This window comes from Phalaenopsis equestris, unplaced genomic scaffold, assembly GCF_001263595.1.
Source record: "Phalaenopsis equestris unplaced genomic scaffold, ASM126359v1 Scaffold219149, whole genome shotgun sequence".
NCBI classification, from domain to species: Eukaryota; Viridiplantae; Streptophyta; class Magnoliopsida; order Asparagales; family Orchidaceae; genus Phalaenopsis; species Phalaenopsis equestris.
The window spans coordinates 174,356-195,929 of record NW_018237541.1 but is presented as its reverse complement, the minus strand read 5'-3'; the positions used below and the strand labels follow the sequence as shown (position 1 = coordinate 195,929).

The following is a 21,574-nucleotide window of genomic DNA, read 5'->3' as shown; positions in this document are numbered from 1 at the left end:
ATAGATATATATATATGAGACTCTATAGGAGTGTTCAAATAATTTTTGAATTCTTTAAATTTGACTAAAAATTAACTTAATTTGGAAATAATTAATACTATTTTAAGACTTCTATAAAATCTTAGATTAAAACGATCCCATATAAATAGTAGGAGACTATTTTGACACTTTATTTGAATTAATTATTTTTAAATGAGCATCAATAAAATAATAATGCAATAATCTATGTCCAAAATAATATTGATGCATTACTAGATTAAAAATAGTTTCACCAAACATTAATTCTAAAGTTATAAATCTGATGCATCGCTAGATTATAAATATTTTCACTTAAATTTAACTCTAAAGCTATAAATTTATATTCAAAAGGAAATTAGTATTTGACAGAGGCCTAAATACAAATTTCTCATGAGCTAGGCCCCTTGATGAGAGCCCGCGCCATGTGCCTAAATATTCAAGAACCTAACGCCACCGGGGATTGAACCCGTGACCTGATGGGACTTACAATGAACCCCGTCAATCAAGAGGCCATGGTTTGCAACACAAGAACTATACACACACGCACATTGAGTCTTTTTATTTTCAGAGTTTATAGAAATATTAAAATAGTTTTCTACTATTTTAAATTGAGCTATAATAGTCATCTGTGAATATTGTTTTTGATCTAATTTAAAAAGTTTTTGAACCATTTTGACATTTCTATAATTTTTAAGCTTACAGGGAAGCTGTAGCTTATTAAGAAGAAACTGTGAAACTACTGAAAATAATTTGATATTGCAAAAAATAACCGTGACTATTACAATATATATACATATATTTAAATTCATGCAACAACTAGAAAGTTGCCACTGCATCTAGGTAAAATTGTGAAAAAATACTGATTTCAGTTACAGTTTTTTGAAAAATTTACTTATATGCATTTTATTCGAAACAGACAAAACTACGATGCAATGTCTCACTGTTACCACAGACCCTAAAATGACCTCAAGCAACAATCAGCAACTATTTTGATGGCTTTAATAAAAAAGAAAGTAGAATTAGAGATTATTTTTAAGTGATCATTATCCTTTTAATTCTTTTTTTTAATTTATAAATACAAAATTGAGAAATTTCGGTTCTTGCGGCGTTCTATTTCTCTGCGCTTTTCCAGTCTTGCTTTGGAGGACTAATCCGTGCTCGATTTGGGGGCTCGAGGTAGAAGACGAAACTCAGGGCACAGAAAGGAATGTCTGAGAAATCGGGCGATCAAGCTATTTGGGAGGAAGATACCGCTGATGGAAGAAGGTGGTGTAGCCGATTCGTCGGAGCAGAAGGTGAGGTTTCAATCGAATATCTATTCTATTTTTCACTTTTTTGATTTAGGGTTTTGAAATTAACTTATTCTCTGCTATTTGCGATTGAATTTTGAGCTGAAGCTGGAGTTAAGGTGTTGTATATTTATTCGGTGCGGATTGAGGGTTTTAGTTAATTTATTGAGTGTTTCCAGGGGTTGTAGAAGCAAGGGTAGATTATATTAGAATGGTTTAGTTTTGGGATGTTTGATTGACAATTTTTAGTTTATCAGAATATTTTGTATCATTGAAACGAATTCTTGATGGAGACGATTTGGATCCAGATATACTCTAGTTGAAGATTTGGCAGGATGAGTTTTCTATCCATTGTATTTACTTTAAGATAAGTACAAACTTTGGGTTTATTGATTAAGATAAAATCTGATCGTCCTGATTAAGATATCCAGCCTAAATTTCTCTATTCGTTAATTTAATTTACTTTTTATTCCCCTAAAAGATTTGGTAGTAGTTCTTGTAACTTTTTAAGAACAAAGTTTCAGTTCTTATGCAGATAAGTACTAGTTTTGCTCAACACTAACATACGTCGTTTGGCTTGGATCTGTCTGTTTTAAGCCTTTTGATCAAAATTTTATACACTCAAACGCATATTTTAATTCAGGAAGGGATCATCATAGAAAATTTCATTTAATTTGATTTCCTTGTACTTAGCTGTAGAAATATGCTATGTAATTTATTAAGCAGTTAAGTTTCGGTTGTTATGCAGATAAATGACACCTCTTTGATGTGATTGTCCATATGAGAACATCATTCTCTTATGTTTGATTTCAGTTAGATACTTGCATGATTTGAATTTAAGTTAGACATAATTTGGTTTGTGCTCTTCTGAAGTCTAAGTCATTGATGTGCATGATTTAATTGACTGATACTGATAAAGTTGATTTGAATTTCTAGAATGTTTATGTGCAAAATTGGAGTTGTGTAATTGTGAGATGGGGTTTAGTTTGCTAGGAAAATGGTTTTGAAACGGAAATTTCAGATTAAAGTAGGGGCTGTTCGGTAGTGGGTTTTGAGCAAAATTTAAACCGGATTTAACGTAAACTCTGCCAAACAACAAGAATGCACAATTAAATCTTAAGGCTCATGTCATTTTTTTTGGTCCATTTCATAGGAAATCCAGTATTTTGCTAAATTCTACTTCAGATTTAACAGATTAAAAAAAAAAAGGCATGAATCCTTGCCTTCGTCGTCTAGTTTCTTTTGCGATTTCTTCCCTTCTTTTTTCTCTAATGGTTTTTGGCAGGCGTGTTCGCTAATTGCTTGCTTGTTTTTCGTTTTTAAGGGTTTAATTGATGCAGGAGCTACCTCACCACTTCTTTGTTTTATTTTATAGGAGAGCTCCCACCGTCACTTCTTTGTTGGGGCTTTCAGGAGGCACCTTGGGGGTGGGGAAGAGGTGGGGAAGAGGTGGGGAAGAGGTACTTTGTTTATAAAAATTTTGATATTAATTTTAACAATTAACATTAATTTGCTTAAAAGATATTAAATTAAACAAATTAAAATTATTTATGATTTGATCTATATAAATAAAATTTTTTATATTTGATTAATTTTATAACTTTTAAGTAATGATTACTTAAGATATTATGTTATTTAATCATAATTTAAATACTTTAATTCGATAAATTAGAATTTATTGCTTAATTATCTTATTAAATTAATATTATTTTTATTTAATTTGACTAATAATGAATGATCATTTAAATAGCTAAGTAAATTATTAGGTAATAATTAATGAATATATTATCTTATCCTAATTAAGACTGACACAGGATAAGTTAATATAATAAAATAGGAGAGGAAGTTTATAATAAGATATAAATATATTAATTAAAATATAAATTAGCCTTAATTATAATTTTTTATTATTAAAATGTTTACTGAAAAATATATTTGATTTAACAAACCTAAATACTGAAATAAGCAGCCAATCTTCTATCATACCAAATAGATTTCAGGATCCAACTGTCTTAGGGCTTTCTAACTTTGGATTTGTGGGACTTTCTAAATTCTACTTGAGTTAATTCCTTGCAGCCAAATGGCCCTTTAATGTCAACTTATGTGATGCATCTGGGTGATTTAAGTAAAGAATTTGAATTTAAAAATAAACGGAGTGTAAAAGTCACTGAGAAGAAAGTATTTATGTAGACAACTATAAAAAAGTTAATATTTTGAAAGATTTAGTTCACAAAAAATTTTGATTTATAAATTTGTTTAGGTTAGGGCATTTTCGGTTCACTGCACTTGGCTCCCTCTTCTCTCACTATCTCTTGTTTGTGGATGTCCCTTTCTTTCTCATTGGAGTGCTTCTCGCATGTCGGTGATTTAAGTTCAATGCTCTGCTTGCTCTTGCTCTTCTCCCGTATGATTTCTTCTTGATTATTGATGCATGTTGGTGTTGATGTCCTGCATCTGGCATGAACCCCAGCTTTGACACCATTATTACAAATGACATCCCTTTCAACTCTGTCCATCAACTATTCTTACTCCTGTGCTCACCAGGTGTATTTTTTTTATTTGGAATCACTCTCTTTAGTACCCTTGCTCCCTTCATTTCTTCCATGTTGGCGTTCAAATTCCCCGTTTTGATGCCTGAATCCTTTTCACCCAACTTGTTGGTTGCTTCTCTGGGTTTGGGTTAGTTTCTTTCCCCATTGGTGATGTTTCTCGACAATCATGTGATCCGATTAGAGCATGTGGCTATAATCTTTCCAGTTGTTTGCACTCCCTAGTACTTCACTAAAGTTTTCAGCATCCATCGTTCATTTATGTTGCTTGGTTAACTTAGCAAGGTTTAGGAAAAGCCTCTACCTTTCATGATAAACCTACTCTTTTTTTATAGAAGTGGAGATTTACAAGCTAGCAACCCCATTCAAATTCTATATTATGGGCAATTTTTCTTTGAACCAACCCAATGTTTAGATTAGACATATATTTATGTTAGATTTGCACTTAATAGGAGACTATTGAAGTGAGCTTTCTGATTTTCATCATATTAATATTAGATTATCTTTAAGAGTAGATTACTCTAGACTTTTTTTCACATTTATCCTTCCATATGAGTGGCTTTCCTATGTGCTGTTAAAGTGGCCTACTGACTTTCATTTTGTTTTGAAACCACCTATCTCTTTCATTTGAATTACTTTTTTTCAGCTTTCATTGCACTATGTCAATTAATCTACTTCATGTTCTCTGGGTTCTATTTTTGTTAAATACTTGCAAGTGGATGCTACTATTACTCGGCTAACTAGACTATATGTGGCTAGTGTTTTTGTTGAATTGAATGTTTCAATTCCTTTGGGTAACGTGCTTTGGATTAAATCATTATCACATAGTTACTAGCTGAAGGTTGAATTTGAAGCATTCATTCCCACTAGGGGTGTGAATGAGCCGGGCTTGAGCGAGCTCAAGGCTTGTTCGTATTAGGCTTGTTTAAATTTTGTTTTGTTTGTGTCAATTTTTGTTCAAAATGACTAGTGAATTATTTGTTTATGCTTGGCTCGGTTCAAGCACAATTGTTCAAATTAAGCTTGCTTTCGACTCGAATTTCCACTCGAATTAAAATTTCAAAAATTAATTTTTTATTTTAAAATATTTTCAGTTGAACTAAAAAAAATACATTTCTTCTTCAAAAAAATTACAAAATAGTGCTTGAGTCAAGCTGAATACTTAGAGTTCTCTCGCTTTTTTTTTTACATTTCTATAAGGATGATGGAGCTTTTCTCAATGACCCGTTGTGGGACAAAACTAAATGGAGAGAAAAGTTAGGGGCGGGCCAGGCGGGTAGACTTTTAGGGGCATTTACATACATACGACCAAATTCTTATGTATTTACTTTGGTAAGACCTCCATGCAAGCAGCCATGGGAGGGATTTCTGGTGGGAAACGGGGCATGTACATAAATAAGACCAAATTTTTATGTATTTACGTATCTAACATCTAAATTTAATTTTTTTTTTTAAAATTTGAGGGGTTTTTACATGCATACCACTCAATTTTTATGTATATCTAGCATCTAACTTTTCTTTTTTACATTTATATAAACAAAAAATTTGAAATCATTATTTTAACTTTTATATATTATTTATTTATCATTTAATTAATTCAAACCAAAATGAGCCGGATATAATTGAACAAAAGTTTGTTCGTGTTTGACTCGTTTATAAATCTTGTGTTCAATTTGTTTGATTAACGAATGAATCAAACATGAGTTACTAAACAAGCCAAACACGAGCTATTCGTGAACGACGAGCTTTTTGACGCCCCTAATTCCCATTGTTGGTCTTGTAAAATTTTTTTATCATAATTACTTTGAATGTTTCAAGCCTCACCAAATTACTGATCCTTTCATTTAGGAATAAAGAGGACAAAAAAATGATCAAATCCTACCTTCAAATGTGGAGAACGCTATTCCAACTACTATAATTTAGATTTGCAGCCAATTTGGATACTGCCCTTTTTCTTAAAATAGAATAAGAGCCTTTAGAGCCTTCTTTTGTTGTCCTAAACTCCATGTATTGACCAGCTTCTCATATTCATTTAAGATCATTTTTCCATGTCCTCCATATGAGTTCTCTTATCTCTTCCTATTCCTCCATATGAGTTCTCTTATCTCTTCCTATTGTTGTGAAAGTTGTTGCCCAAGGCATTGAGATATCTCTTATTTTGATGCTAGTTTTCAAAGCTTGGACGCGTACATGGATATGACATTTCAAATTTTGTTTGCTAGATATGTCAGGAATAGAACAATTCCGTGATCACCAAGATTTATCAGGCTATCGATAATGAGCTATAAATGAGAGTTTTTTTTTCCAATGTATCTCCTTATATGTCATGGAGAGATTTTCTTTTATATTATCATATTTTCATTAATTATATATGTATTTTTAAACTTTTTCATCTAATAATTTTTTATAAATGTTTCATGTTGTATTTATCTCATTATTTGGTTATATACATTTATTAAAAATAGACTGCATAAAGACTTTGTTGTCATCTTTCAAAGCTTGATAATGAAAAGTTAAAACTGTTGGGCACTTGATCGGGGATTAGATCATGAAGGGGATTCTCAATTGACCATCTACTTCAAAGAAATCCTTGAGTGGAAGCCTTCTACGCAAATCAGGAATTAGATTGTGAAGGGATCAAGCGATGAAACTGATACATCTTGGGACCCAAAATTACTGAGCAAACGATGGCGAAATAGAAATAGATAGGTGGAAAAATCAAACGAGGGCTGCTCTTATAAAAAACAAAGGGAAAAAATAAGATATAAGGATGATCTACTATTCGAGAGGTAGATCGATTCTGAGGTCGCTTGGAACACCATACAAATAAGAAAAAACACAGCAACCCAAAAATATGCATAAAGATAAAAAACCCTTGGTTCCTCCTTTTAATAGAATTCACCCATAACATTTGAAAACTTGCCTTCTCCACTTTCCATCCAAACTCCCATAATTTCTCATCCTTGAGTATTTGATTATGGCCCTAATGGACCCCACTGGCTCTTTCCTCTTTTGCGGCTTGCCCTGGTCGTCCCGCTTCTTCACACGACAAAGGCCGGCCCGCTTGTGGGCCGGCTGGGTTGCTTTCGGCTAGTCCATATTGAACCAGCTCACGTCTGGCCGTTACACTACTCCCCTCCCAAAGAAGTACATTGTCTTCAAGGTGGAAGGATGGAGACTGCTTATGGATCACCTCATAAGTTTCTCAGGTTGCTTCATAGTCTGACAACTCTTTCCACTTAACCAATACCTTCTTTTCTCTCCCATACTCCTCAGTGCACTTATTTGATCTCTAATGTTTCCAGAATCACCTCCAAGTCTTTCTTTAGCGTCAGCGGCAGTGTAGGCGAGCATGTATAATCTCCAATCGCACGTCTTAGCTGTCTGAAGAAAACTATAGGTAGAAGGAAGGTATACTATTTGTTGGAGCTTGCAACCACTAGGATCAACGACAGTAAGGGATTCACAATAGATTTGCGAGAAACGACAAATCTGCGGAAGGGATGAAAACTGCAAGAATAATTCACGGTAGATCTGTGCAAAGAATAATTTAGGTAGATATGTGAAAAACGACCTTCCTTCTACCTGCAGTTTTCTTTTCCCGCTGGTTTTCTACTTCCCTGTAAACTCCCCCGCAATATTACTTGTATGAGTCTTTTGCCTACTTATAGACACTACATTAATTGCAGTCAAAGACAACTATAGTTGTTTATTTCCCTGCAAAATACCCAACAACATTACCTGTAGGAGCCTTCCGCTTACATACAGACACCGTAGGAGCTGCAGTCAAAGACAACCGTAATTGTCTACTTGTAAACTCCACTGCAACATTACCTGTAGGAGTCTTCTGCCTACCTGCAGACACTACATGAACTGCAATTAATTACAACCGTAGTACAAGATGAAGATTTCAAATTTTATCTCACTGGATCTTCCTCGCCCATTGTTTGATGTTTTCTAATCCAATACGGGGAGTATTAGAAGTTATATTAGGAAATAATTTATTCCTGCGAGAAGTTATGAGGAATAAATTATTTCCTTGCATTGAATGTATTTCTTTTCCTATTTTATGTTGTTTCCTTTAGCTCCAAAACAATTAATATGAATTGATTAATTAGAGATATAAGAGTTATATCTTCTCTTCCTGTTATTTCTTTTGTATTGTTTTTCTTATTCTAGGATTCATGTATGAGTTATTTATACCCCATTTCATATCAATAAAAACATTCTGCATTATTTTGAATTTCATATTATGTTTTTCATTTTTTGTTAAATTTGTGTGAAAAAGAGACTAATAATGTGTATATTGGAAGAACTTATTTTCATATTACATTGAAAAGTTAATGCTTTCCATGTGTCCTCGTATGGGCCAACCATATCAATGCAATTTTGTCATTTGCATAATGTCTTAAATGACCATTGAGGTGGGAATTACTTTCAGTAGCTACCACTTATTTTCCATTGATTTTATTTTATTTTTCAAAACAAACAAAAAAATGTGAAGCCTTGCATTACATTTCACATAACTAAATAACTCCAAAGTTTTCTAGATACATTATGTTAACTTTACAATGTATTCCTTTTACGCCATTCCTTTTTTAGAAGACCAAACAACCCCTTACTATCTTAAGAATGCAACACTTTGCGATCATAATTCTCATTTAAGAACTTGGATTTATAATTCAAGTTGGATGGTTGAAGTGGAGGAATGCATCAGGCCTATTGTGTGATAGACAAGTACCACTTATACTTAAAGAAAGATATTATAAAATTGTGGTGAAATCTACAATGCTTTATGGAGCAAAATGTTGCTTGCAAAATAGATGCATAAAATTAAGTTAAAAGTTGGTGGATGAGTGGTTTTACACTTATAGAAATAATGCAAAACGAATATATCCGTGAAATGGTTGGAGTAGCTTCAGTGGCAGACAAGATTAGAGAGAGTCGCCTTAGATGATTTTTTTATATTAAACATTAACCATCTGATGACCATGTTAGGGGAGTAGATGTTCTAGATTCGATTTGTGCTAAGAAATTTAGAAGTAAACCTAAAAAGACTCGGGCATGCTGTATAAATAATTATCTTAATTTATTAGAATTAAATGAAAATATGACATTCAATATGACACAATGGAGAAAATGGATTGATAACCCCACTTAGTGGGATAAAGAATTGTTGTTTAGTACTTGTATAATTTCTTTCACCCTAGTCTCTCCAATCCTATTTCTAGATGAGTAACATGCTCTTCACCCGTCATGACTTGAATGTTTCATCCAATATATCCATTGTAAATACAATCATAAATCTATTTAGACATGACTTGAATGTTTCATCAAATTGAGTATCATTGGTGCTTAGTGATACTTTGAGGCCTTATAAGAAACTCATTGTAGCCATGAAGAAAATTGAATTCTTTCATCACCATATTCTCTTCTTTCACTTTCATTTGATAATAACTAAATCTTAAATCTATATTAGAGAATAAAGATGCATTTTCTAACTAATGTACGAATTATTTATCACGGACAATGGTTACTTATTCTATTTATTTTCTTATTCTTCTTCATGTATTCTATGCTCGTGCGCATATCATAGTTCTTTTTTCCCAACCATGGGTGTGCTTGATTCATTTTGTGGGGATTCATTTTGTTTCAAGATTAAGTATCCAACTTAACCCATCGACTTCTTAAATTTGATTCAAAATAATCATTGTTCAATTCGAAAAAAAAAAACTCAAAGTTCACAAATGAGGTGTTGGAAAATAGTCTTAAGAAAAAAAAAATGAAGATGCTACAATTTTTGAAATGAAGCAAATCTAAACCGTGAAAACAAGGCCATTGAGAAAGTTCTTGCGTGGTAACTGAAAAAAAATGTTAATGCATTTTAACATTTTAAAAGGTTACAATTTTAGCTAGGAAAATGATAGAATCTCTATAATTATATGAAACTATCGGTCGTTAAAATTTGGAAAAAAGGGTATTTGATTTAATATTAATATATATGTAGTTTTGAAATGTAATTGTTTAATTTTGAAAATACGAGTCCGAACCGTTCTCATATATTTAATAGTTTAAAGGATCGAGCATAACACCACAATTAACACACTTATCCCGAGGAATATGCGTATTACTTGATAGTGAGACTCGATTAAATAAACTACAGAATTTATGACATCAGTCTGGTCTGCGAACTATGTATTTTGATCGACAAATTCCCCTACTTAATATTAAAAATTAGATAGAGTTTATTTTACTTGGGTTCTTAAAACTTTTTATACAGGCAAACCTCTATAGTTAATTACTCTCAAATAACTGAAGTCGCTTAAGAGAACTCTCGATGATGATCAGAGGTATGAATCTTTATGAATTCAAAGTTTAGGGTTCCCAAGATTGGACATAGAAAAGTCAAGTGGGAAAATGACCAAATAGGAATATTTATTTCTGGAGTCAAAGGAAAGAAAAATAGTGGATGTCATGGATCCTGAGGCGAACCTCGGTAACTTCCCAAACTATCTTATTTTTTTGCTTCAATTTCAAGAAAATATTATTTGATGTTTCATCCTGTCAATTTTATTATTTAAGACTTATATTTGCGTGACACAGTCATACAAATGACTTGGAAGATATGAGAGTTTATATTGTATTGGACGACAACCTCGGAACTTAAAACGAGTTAGGGCTTAAATTGCATAGCATGGTTGTACAAAAGTCTAAAAGATAAAGTGAGGATTTATATCGCGCTAGACAGACTACCTTGAAGTCCTATGACTTATTATTTTATTCTAAGGAAAATGTTTAGCTGATGTAGACTCGTTCTGCTATTGTAGATTGTCGTCCATCCACTACATCTCGATCATGCTGCCCACGAACAACTTGTTCCAACCTCCAAACTGTAGCGACCTCAAGTTTAGTGTTTTATATTTACAAGTATGATTATTGTTGGGTCTCAAGGACCCCGTGTATCTCCCAACATATGTTCTACTATTCTCTACCCAAGTAGTTTAGCAAGTGCATTAAAGTAAATGGTGCAACAAAGAGAACAGTAGAATGCAGGAAACTTAACTAAATTTCTAGAAAATCTGATACAGAAAAATCTAAACAATTCATAGAAAAAGAACACGATGCCACACATAAAGGACCAGAAATAGGTAATTTATATGTGATATTAGGGATGTGCCCAATTGCCAAGAAGATTTGAGTGTAATATTTGAGCTGGTATCCCGAAGCATTGAGTTTTACTGTAGGTTAAGTCATGACGGGAATTTCACTATTTGATTTAATTAAAAGGGAGTTACGAGCCACATCCTGGTGCAACCTCGTGTCTAGTGTTTTAATCACTTCTTGAATTAAGGTCAAGTGTTTAGTTTCTTCATTCATTTGAAAACTAAGTGAACTCTCACCTAGGGTGTCCTCGTAAAGTCTAGGAAGCCTACACTTTAACATGCGTTTAAAGTGATTTAAGGTGTTTTACCCTCAATTAAGTGTTCTCCAACTAAACCTCAAGTGTTTTCCAAATAATTAAATCAGAAATCCCTCTTTTTGACTTAACCATTGGGACAAAAACAAATCAACAAAGAAGCAGGCCGACCCACTTCTAAAAAGAAATCATCAAAGCAAAGGGGCAAAACCACAAATAAGTCGGCCTAAAAGCGTTTAAATTCTTTCAAAACAAAGATCAAATCAACCCCCAAAAAGTGCATAAAGCCCTCCAAAATGAGCACTTAAAGTGCCCAAATCACTGTATATAAGCCCCCAAAAATCAGAACTTGAAGTGCCCAAATTAATGTGTAAAAGCTTCCAAAATGAGCACTTAAAGTGTCCAAAAAAAAAATCCAAAAAAAAAAAAAAAAACCCCTAAAAAAATCAGCACTTAAAGTGCCCAAATCGATGCATTTGAATGATATGAAAAGCTCTCAAGATTAGCCTTAAAGTAGTAAACAAAGCCCCTCCCAAATAGCACCTTTAAAATTTCCAAATGGCATTTAGAAACACCTCAAGGGATGCTTAAATTCAACCCAATTCAACAAGTATGCGTATAGCAAAATCAGCTCTTATTCAGAATTTAAGATAAGCATAAAAAAAGAAATTATGCATTTATGCATTGCAATTTAGGTGCTATCTATATAAATCTCCCATAAGTAAAGGAAGCATCAATAGTATCACATGTTATCAAAATCTTTCTTTCTTTTTCCAGGCAATTGAGGTTTTATAAAATTTTCAAGAGAAATTTACACACATAGCACCACACAATTCTTATACACCTATATATCCCATATCTTAAACTTCAATTTATGCATATGTCACATTTCCTATACTTAAAATTGCACAAGTTTTATTTTTATTTTTATTTTAAAAGAAGGTCAAGATGGCAATACCTTTCATGTAATGCGAAAGATTTAGGTGGAATAAATGTAAAACAATTTTGGTGTTGGGTTTGTAAATACATAGGAATTGGGTGGTATGTATGTAAATATGTAATTGCGATGGGGTTGGGTAAATACATAAAATTTTCTGTGGAATGCAAATTTTCATTGATAAACTCATGATAAATAAGTTTTATAAGTGAAGTATTGGGTATCATATAAATAAATGCATAAGAATTTCTTGGTGCCGTATGTAAACCTTCCTATTTTATTTCTTGCACAACATTCCTCCAAAATTAAAATCTCAAACCTGTTTGAGCAAAATTCATCTTCAAAAGATTCAAATGATAGGGTATATTGATATTTCAATAACTTTAGAATCAAAGAATGCATGTAGCCTTAGCCACCTGGATTGACTATAAATTCCAGTATATACATATTCCTTTCTCACAACAATTCTATAAAGGATGCCAATAACGAGGGTTACTTCAATCACTCACTCTCATATCCAATGATGCACGATGAAAGATAATAAGCTTAATTTTTTAGCACCCTCGAATAGAATCAAGCATAGAAGTATGTAATCACATAAGATTAGGCATGAAACACATATAAGAATCGTGCGCGACGTATGTGAATGCACCAACATGTGCATATCGAAGCAATATCTACACCGCAAAACTGCGTTCAAGAACCTGTATTGGAATCTAAATAGCTTTGATGATAATACTTAAAGCGTGCTAAATAGAGAATGCTAAGTTAAATCCATATAAACCACATTGCCTTAAAGGAAAAGATTGTCATATAGCAAGGTGGTGCTTAAATGAGCGGCTCTAGCAAATAATGCTGTATAAAAGATCCTTGTTCATGTTGACCAAGCGTAAAAGGAAAGCTTAAACGACACATAATATTGCCTCTTTGTTATCAAATCAATCATGCATCATAAAATAGTGAAGCTAAAGGGATCAAGCTAAATCAGTAAATGTCCAGCAGAGCCATAAGAACTTCAACCAACCAACAAAATATTCGAGCAGGTTAGCAAGGCCTCGAGAACCCATAATTGTATCGAGCTGCCAAGCAAGGATATCAACAATCAAGCAAGCAGATTGAGTGATTAAGGGGTGGGGAAGGTAGGAAAAGATTGGGAAGGCTACATTCCTCAAGATTTACCCAAAACCAACAGAGCTCCAAAAGACCCAAGCACACAGAAGATGAGCAGAGCAAGGAAAAATCCAACCAAAGAGATTAGAGGAAATTTTGGCAGCAAATCCACCCTCTCCAGAATTTCGGCCAACCCTAATGACCCCCCCAGATGGGGTTTATATAGCCAGAAGAGAGGGGAAGAGCCTACCCAAACCTACTTGGGGTGAGTCGTCGCGAAAGAGACGAGTGAAGGAAGCGAGAAGAATCGCAGAGGCGTGGGAGGGGAAAGCCGGAGCGCGACAGAGGGAGTAGGTGGAAGCTTTGCTAGAAACTGGAGCACGAGGGAGGGACCGCGGGCCGATCTCTCGCAAGGAAGAAGAGGGATCGACGAGGAGAAGCAGAGGAGTTCAGTTTGGCCCTCTAGGGATTCGCCTGGATTGCGAACGAGAGGCAGAGGCGAGCCGTGGGCTTCACGTGAACGTGAGGGAGGTGAGATCGGGTGTGTGAGTTTAGGTTTAGGGATTTTAGATTTAGGAAGCTTTAAAAAGAAATTTTTTTTTTAATTTATTTAAGTTTTGTCGATTTGCGTGCAATTTAATCCCGTTCGTAGTCATATCAAAATTGATGTCCTCCCTAGCTAAAGTCGACGTTCCAGACTCGCCGACGCAGTCCGTTTCGTCATTCGAGGTCGTTTGGACAACCTCGTTGACGATTAAGTCAAAATGCGTCAAATTCGATTCTCGTCAAAATTCCGACTTGTGATCGATTGTTTCAAAAATTTTATTTAAGTTTTAGACAAATAACAGCGTAGACGATGCGAATTGCGAAAAAATGAACGTGCCGGCTGTTCTAGTTGCAAAGTTTGTGCGCGCGAAGGTGCAATTTGTGCAAAAGGCAATCCTAGGGCTTAATGATCCTATATGGACTCCTTTTGGGTTTCCTCATGTTGGTTTCAATCTCTTAAGTGCTAGAGACCGATACCAAACACGCGAAGCTCCAAAAAGGTAAAGAAGTAAGTTGGATTTCTAAAATGAGGCGGGTTCCATTTCTAATGTTCTAAATTTCTAATCTAATGTTCTAAGATAGTCAAAGGGAGAACCCTAAGGCTAGACCCTAAACCCTAAGAAGAAAACTAGACCTCACTAAAAATGAGGTCAACAGAAACATGAAAGAAAATTACGAGTCCTTCATCAGTTACATGTTCATCAAGTTGTTCTATAAGTCTTAATTGGAGAAATCAACTTGTATGCATAAAACAATATAAATAAAGGAGTTTTGGAGGATTATTCAAGCTCAACTGATGGTTTTCTCAGCGAATTCATCATGAATTACAATTCTAGAGTTTATGATAGTTGCTTTAATCATTTGTGGAAAGAAAAAGATGAAGAAGTGAGTTCCTCTTCTTAAGATTGATGGAATTCCACCAAGTAGGAGATAGTCATGATCGCTGCTGCTCTCGTGTCCGATTAGCTCCTCCCTCTTGCTCATGATCGAACTCTCCATCATGTCTGTACCTTGTTTTTTTATAAACAATCTATCTATGCTTTATTGCAATAAACTATGATTGATTATTTATTAGATTTATTAGGTTTATTGGCTTTCAATAGCCGTTTTTCTTTATTAATTCCCCTTTTTTTGCATTATGTAGTATCATTTTTTATCTTTATTCTGTTTTTTATTTCTTTGATTGTTATTGTTATTTCTTTCCTTATTTTAGTCAATTATAATTGATTTTAAATATCCCTCTTTTTATCAATGAGAAACAAGCTTTCTTGTCACCAATTCAACATGGTATCAGAGGCATGACTCTAACCCTAGAGGTTCCATCCCGGCCAAATCTTCTAGCAGTTGATCTCGACGTCCCTTCCAGCCTGCCCAGAATTCTCCCTGTAGGATTCTTTATGCCGTTCTCCAATCTGTAGGATAAAAACTGCAAAATTCTCCCAGCAATCTGTCGATTCTTTATGGAAAGGTTTCTTTCTGCTGTTTTCTTGCCATTTTCCAATATGTAGAATTCTCACAACAATCTGCTGTTTTCAGATCTGCAATTTTTATCCCTTCTACAGATCTACATTGAATTATTCTTGTAGTTTTCATCCCTTCAGTAAATTTGTCATTTTTCACAGATCTGTTGTGAATCCCTTCCTGTCGTTGATCCCAACAGCCGCATGCTGAAACAAATGGACATCGTTGATCTTTCTCGGGTAAGAAAGCTTCGGGGTGCCAATGGATTTTCAACATCAAGTTCAACTCTGATAGATCCTTTGAATGCAACAAAACATGATTGGTCTCCAAAGGGTTTTCACATACCTACAGCATTGACTACGAAGAGACATTTGCTCCAGTGGCCAAGTTAAACACTATTCGGGTCTTGTTGTCCTCTGCGGTGAATCTGGATTGGTCTTTATTCCAACTAGATGTTAAAGAATGCACTTTTAAATGGAGAGCTTACAGAAGGGGCATAAATTTCTCTCTGTCCTAGCTTTGACTCTACTGCCTATAGACGACAAGTGTGCCGGCTACAAAAGTTCCTCTATGGGCTAAAGCAGTCTCGAAGATCCTAGTTCAGTAAATTCAAAAAAGGGGTTGTGAGTCATGATTTTACTTAGGCTCAATCAGATCACACTCTTTTCTTCCAACATTCCTCCAATGGCTAGATAACTATCTTTATTGTCTATATTGGCGATACTGTTCTTACAAGAAATGATCTTCCAACATTGGAATCCTTGAATAAAATTCTTCCTAAGTTCTTTGAAATGAAGGACTTGCGATCTCTCCGGTACTTTTTAGGCATGGAAGTCATTCGATCATCTCGTGACATTTGTCTATCTCAGCGCAAATATGTGATTAATCTCTTGACAGAGAATAATCTTCTTCAATGTAAACCTATGGCTATCCATTTGGATCCCAAATGAAAAATTATCTAACATTCCCAATGTTGTGCTATTTAACAAAACTCATTACCAGCGCTTTGTGGGGAAACTCATCTACCTCGCCCATACTCATCCCGACATATATCACACAGTTGGTATAGTGAATCAATTCATGCATGACACATACGAGTATCATCTCCAAGCTGTCCACCAGATTCTCCACTATTTAAAAGGTCCATCGGGCTTAGGTTTGTTTTTTCTCTTGTCATACGTCTCAGTCTATTGTTGTTTATACAGATATTAATCGGGTTGGGTCGGTTCATGATTGACGTTACATCCTTAGGATATTGCTCTTTTTTTATGGGGAAATTTTATCACGCGTAAAAACAAAAAATAGTCTGTGGTTGTTTAGAGTAGTGCTGAAACTGAATTCAGATTCATGTCCTTGAGGATCTATGAAACCCTTTAGTTACGTAGTATGCTCCCTGAACTTCGTATACCAACCCCCGTCCCGTTGTAGTTATTCTGTGATAATAAGATCGTCATCAGTATTGCTCACAATCCAATCCAGCATGATCGTACGAAACATGTGGAGATTGACGTAGACTTGATTAAGGAAAATATTGAGGTCGGAGAGATTTGTGTTCCTTTTGTGCCCTCCAATGATCAACTAACAGATATCCTTACCAAAAATCTTTCTCGTCCTTTGTTCGATGACTTCAAATCTAAGTTGCACGTGATTGACATTTTTGCTTCAACTTGAGGGGGATTATTAAATTTATTAGGTTTATTGACTTTCCGTAGCCATTACTGTTTATTAATTCCCCTTACTTTGCATTATGTTGTTTCCTTTTTATCTTTATTCTATTTTTATTTCTTTGATTGTGTTTTTATTTCTTTCCTTATTTGAGTCAATTGCAATTAGTTTTAAATACCGCTCTTTGTATCAATGAGAACCTTGATCACCAACTCAATATTATATATTAAGAAAGTGGTCAAAATAGTGATTGTACTTATAGGGGAAGGGCATTTAGACAAAGCTTATTTAAATTGTCCAATTTTGTCACTTGATTCCTCAAATATGATCCAAAATATTCATATGGTTAGAATCATTGATTAATTTGATGGAAATTAAAGCCTGTTGGAATTGGCAATTGAACCAGGGAACTGTTCCTGTTTTTGCAATAAATTTATGGCATTTTGATTTTAATTAAATGGCTAGACAAAAAAGATTTAGATTAACTAAGTACTTAAATCTATGCATCCTAATTTAAAGTTACTTAAATCTATAACCCTTATTTAAATTTAAAATGTTTTAAAAATATTGGTAGAGAGTGTGGTGAAATTTCTTCTCATTTTGGTCTTTTTTGATGTTCTAATCTAGTGGCAGTATTCTCAATATTTTTGCAAGTATTTGTATTGGTGTATGACTATGGACAGAGAAAACAAGTAATATGTATGGTCCCAATATTTTGATTTAGATTTATTTTATAAATATTTCATTGTCAAATGGCTTGATTTAGAATAATCTGTACTGAGTTGATAAAAACATTATTATTGCATCATTATTATATCGTCTAAATCATATTATTATTTTCTTACATTTTTTATTATATGGAGTTCATTCAATTGAATTTTTGAATCTTGAATATCTTCTTCTAGTTCAATGTCCAATCTGAGTTGCAAAACCTAGGAAGAAACACAACATTCTACCATTGTCAAAGCCATGGGAGCTCATGTTTTCCTTTTCAGTTGATGCAACTTTAGAGCTAGAATCACTCTCATACCACATTTTTCTATTAGTTTTCACCTTAAAATTATGCGTTCAACTATATCCACAGTTACTATAGTGGTAGTGCCTTTTTATCTTAACTTTGATTTGATTTTCTTCTTACTTTTTCGTACTCCTGCCTTTTCTCATGAGAATTCTTTGTATGGCTATCTTCTGGCACCCTCAACCTTAGCTCATTTGATAATTGGGAGGAATTAAACTCGATTATGAAAATAAAGTATTTTTATATGATAAGGTGATAATAATATGTTCATAAGAATATGATAGTGGGCATAATAAAATCAAGGTTTTAGCTTCCTTTTCAATTTTAACATCAATATTAGTCAAATTCAGTATAATCTTAATGATAGCTTATATAAAGCAAATCGTTATTTTGACTAGAGTAAAATTTATTAGCTATTTTTATCGCGCGGAAAGCTTCAAGTTTCACCAAGCATTCTTTGTTTTACATTGGCTTATTATTTCTAAAAAATACCTTCAAAATTGAGGATTTTTTTATTGACAGTCATTGAATTTACTCATCTCTACTAGTTAGAGGTTTTCCTCCTCTTCAAAGCTTTAACTAATCCATCATTTAAGAGTAATGCTCTCATATTTATTTTCCAAATCCCCAAATGTTGAAATCATTACTCTCAATAAACTTCTCAAACTCATCTTTGGTAGGTGTCAATTAATGACATCATTATGTCATTTCTTAAAATGACATTTCTACGGCTAAACCTGTGATAGACTTATAAGAAGGAAAATAATACCTATGTGGCTAATGTAATTTAATTACTTGTAATAAAATAATTTTATCTTTAGTTAAGAAGCACAACATTAGACAACTTTGAAGGCTATGATTGACTCATATGCGTGTTCCTCTACTATTGATATTGCTTCAGAGCTAGATTAATCTCTCGTATCACCTTTTTCCTTGAGTTTTACCTATAAAAATAATTGTTCCTTACCCACTTGATTTGTGTAGATGGGTGATTTGGATTTAGTAGGATTCCCAAGAATACCCTTACTATTATACATACAATTTATGCAAATATGATATATTTATTGATATTGTAAACAAAAAGTAGAAGTTGGTTGAGATCGAGTGATTCATGAGCTTTGTTGCTTCCAATGGTATGCATGCTTTTGATATTGTCGAGTTTGGTAAATGAACCGCCGAGTACTTTGCAAACACGATGTAGTCAAGTAGGCTATGGGTGCATTATACTTAATGACTTTCATTTTAGTAGGATTCCCAAGAATACCCTTACTATTATACATACAATTTATGCAAATATGATATATTTATTGATATTGTAAACAAAAAGTAGAAGTTGGTTGAGATCGAGTGATTCATGAGCTTTGTTGCTTCCAATGGTATGCATGCTTTTGATATTGTCGAGTTTGGTAAATGAACCGCCGAGTACTTTGCAAACACGATGTAGTCAAGTAGGCTATGGGTGCATTATACTCAATGACTTTCATTTTATGGGAGAGTGGCCAATATGGTTTCATTTGATGGGAACATTGTTAAGGTATCAAAATGACCTCCGTGCAAAATTATGTGGGATTGATTCAATTAAAATTAGAAGGGTTTGAGGACTAAATTGACACTTTTATGAACTCTATGACCAAAATAACCTCTGTGCAAAGAGTTAGGGACCATTTTAACACTTTTTCCCCTTCATAAATGATACACAACATGCTGTCTACATGAATACTAATTTGTCTCGGTTAAAATTCACGCGATTTCATTTTGAACTTTAGGATAAATCCAAAGGAAAAACAAACTTCGAAGTTGCCATGCCAATGCTGGACTCTCCAGGAGAGCTGAATCCAAAGGAGCTGCTCAGCTCTTCTGTTCTGAACAACTTCATTGAAGCCGGCAAAGAAACTTTAACCGAGACCACAAACCAAGCCGAAGAACCACAGCCCGAACCGGTTCACAAAGAGGCCGCCATTTCAGGTCAAGATAAGCTCCTCAAGAAGCCAGATAAGATCCTTCCATGCCCGCGTTGCAACAGCATGGACACCAAGTTCTGTTATTACAATAATTACAATGTCAACCAACCAAGACACTTCTGTAAAAACTGCCAAAGATATTGGACAGCAGGGGGATCAATGCGAAACGTTCCCGTCGGCGCCGGAAGACGTAAAAACAAGCACACTTTGTCCGGCTACTGTCATACATTGATCACACCTGATTCACTCCCATCAGTTCAAACGGATGTTCCTGATTCAATCGATCCTAAACCCGCATCTCCCTTAAACTGCAACACCACCATATTAAAATTTGGACCAGATGCTCCTCTCTGCGAATCCATTGCCTCCATGCTAAACCTTGCAGAGCAGAACTTGGAGCTTACAGAGAGTAGAGATGAAACTTCATGTTCATCAGTCTCCAAGCCAGAAGAAAATGGCTTCCCTGAAAACTCCATGAATTCTTACAGTAATGGAATCACACCCTTTCCTCACTTCCAGTATTTCCCAGGTCCTCTTCTCGCATTTCCCTTCGGTCCAGGATGGAACAATGCTCCTGTCACAGGTCAGGAGAATGGCTTCCTAACACTGATGCCGCCATTGTTGACCTCTCCAGCTTTCTGTCCTCCTCTTCCATTCCCATTTTGGAGCTGGACTGGTAAACCATGGAATCCACCATGGTTGATATCATCATCTTCTTCTTCTTCTTCCACAATCACCACTCATTGTTCTGGAAATGCTTCTCCAACCTTGGGCAAGCATTCCAGGGAGGAGAATTCAGAGAAATCTTTATGGATTCCGAAGACGCTGAGAATCGACGATCCGGTCGAGGCGGCGAAGAGCTCCATCTTTGCCACTCTTGGCATCAAACCCATGGAAGCTTGTACCTTCAAATCCTTCTCATCAAAGAATGAAAATGGAGCAGAAGGTGGCTCCAACACCTCACAAGTACTGCATGCCAATCCAGCTGCAATGTCTCGGTCTCAATCCTTCCAGGAAATCACATTGTAAGGGAGTTACTAATTCCATCCAGAAATTTGTGTTTCAGATTGCTGTAATTATACCTTTTATAAATATTGAGTGCGGCCTTTGGGGTCATCTCTGCAATTTTGGAAGGGTTGATGATGTAAATTTTGGTAATAATGGTACATAAATGTTATTGTCATGGTTTGGAATAAGTTTTAGTTGAGATTCAAGGTATTATTTTTCTGCTTTATGAGATGTCAATTAAAATATAAATTGCAAGTTTAATTAAATTGAAGATTGGCCCAAAATTAGTTCAAATGATTTAATATATAATAAAAATTGATTTTTTTTTTACATAATAAAAAATAAGATAAAAATATTAATTATTGAATTGTTTAATTTATTTGCGCTAATATAATCTGAACATGATTGAATAAAAGTTTATCTACGTGCAGCTTGTTTATAAATCGAATTAAAAAAAATATATTATTTAAGTCCTAGCGATGTAGGGTAAAAATTATTTCGTTCGGACGTCACCGACAGTCATGTCGTCGGACAATGACGTGAACAGGAGCGAGCCATGCTCAGCTCGTGTTCGGCTCGTTTATATTTCGAGCTC

At 34.4% G+C, this 21,574-nt stretch overlaps 1 protein-coding gene across 1 annotated transcript; it reads left to right on the top strand.

The window, feature by feature from the left end:
* Positions 1 to 1,240: 1,240 nt before the first annotated feature.
* Positions 1,241 to 21,180, top strand: LOC110037410 (cyclic dof factor 2-like; the record flags this gene model as incomplete). Its single annotated transcript, XM_020742056.1, is given in 2 exon segments — positions 1,241 to 1,313; positions 19,777 to 21,180. Coding segments are annotated over 2 exon segments (1,297 nt in total), but the record flags the coding sequence as incomplete, so codon positions are not given.
* Between the last annotated feature and the right edge of the window lie 394 nt (positions 21,181 to 21,574).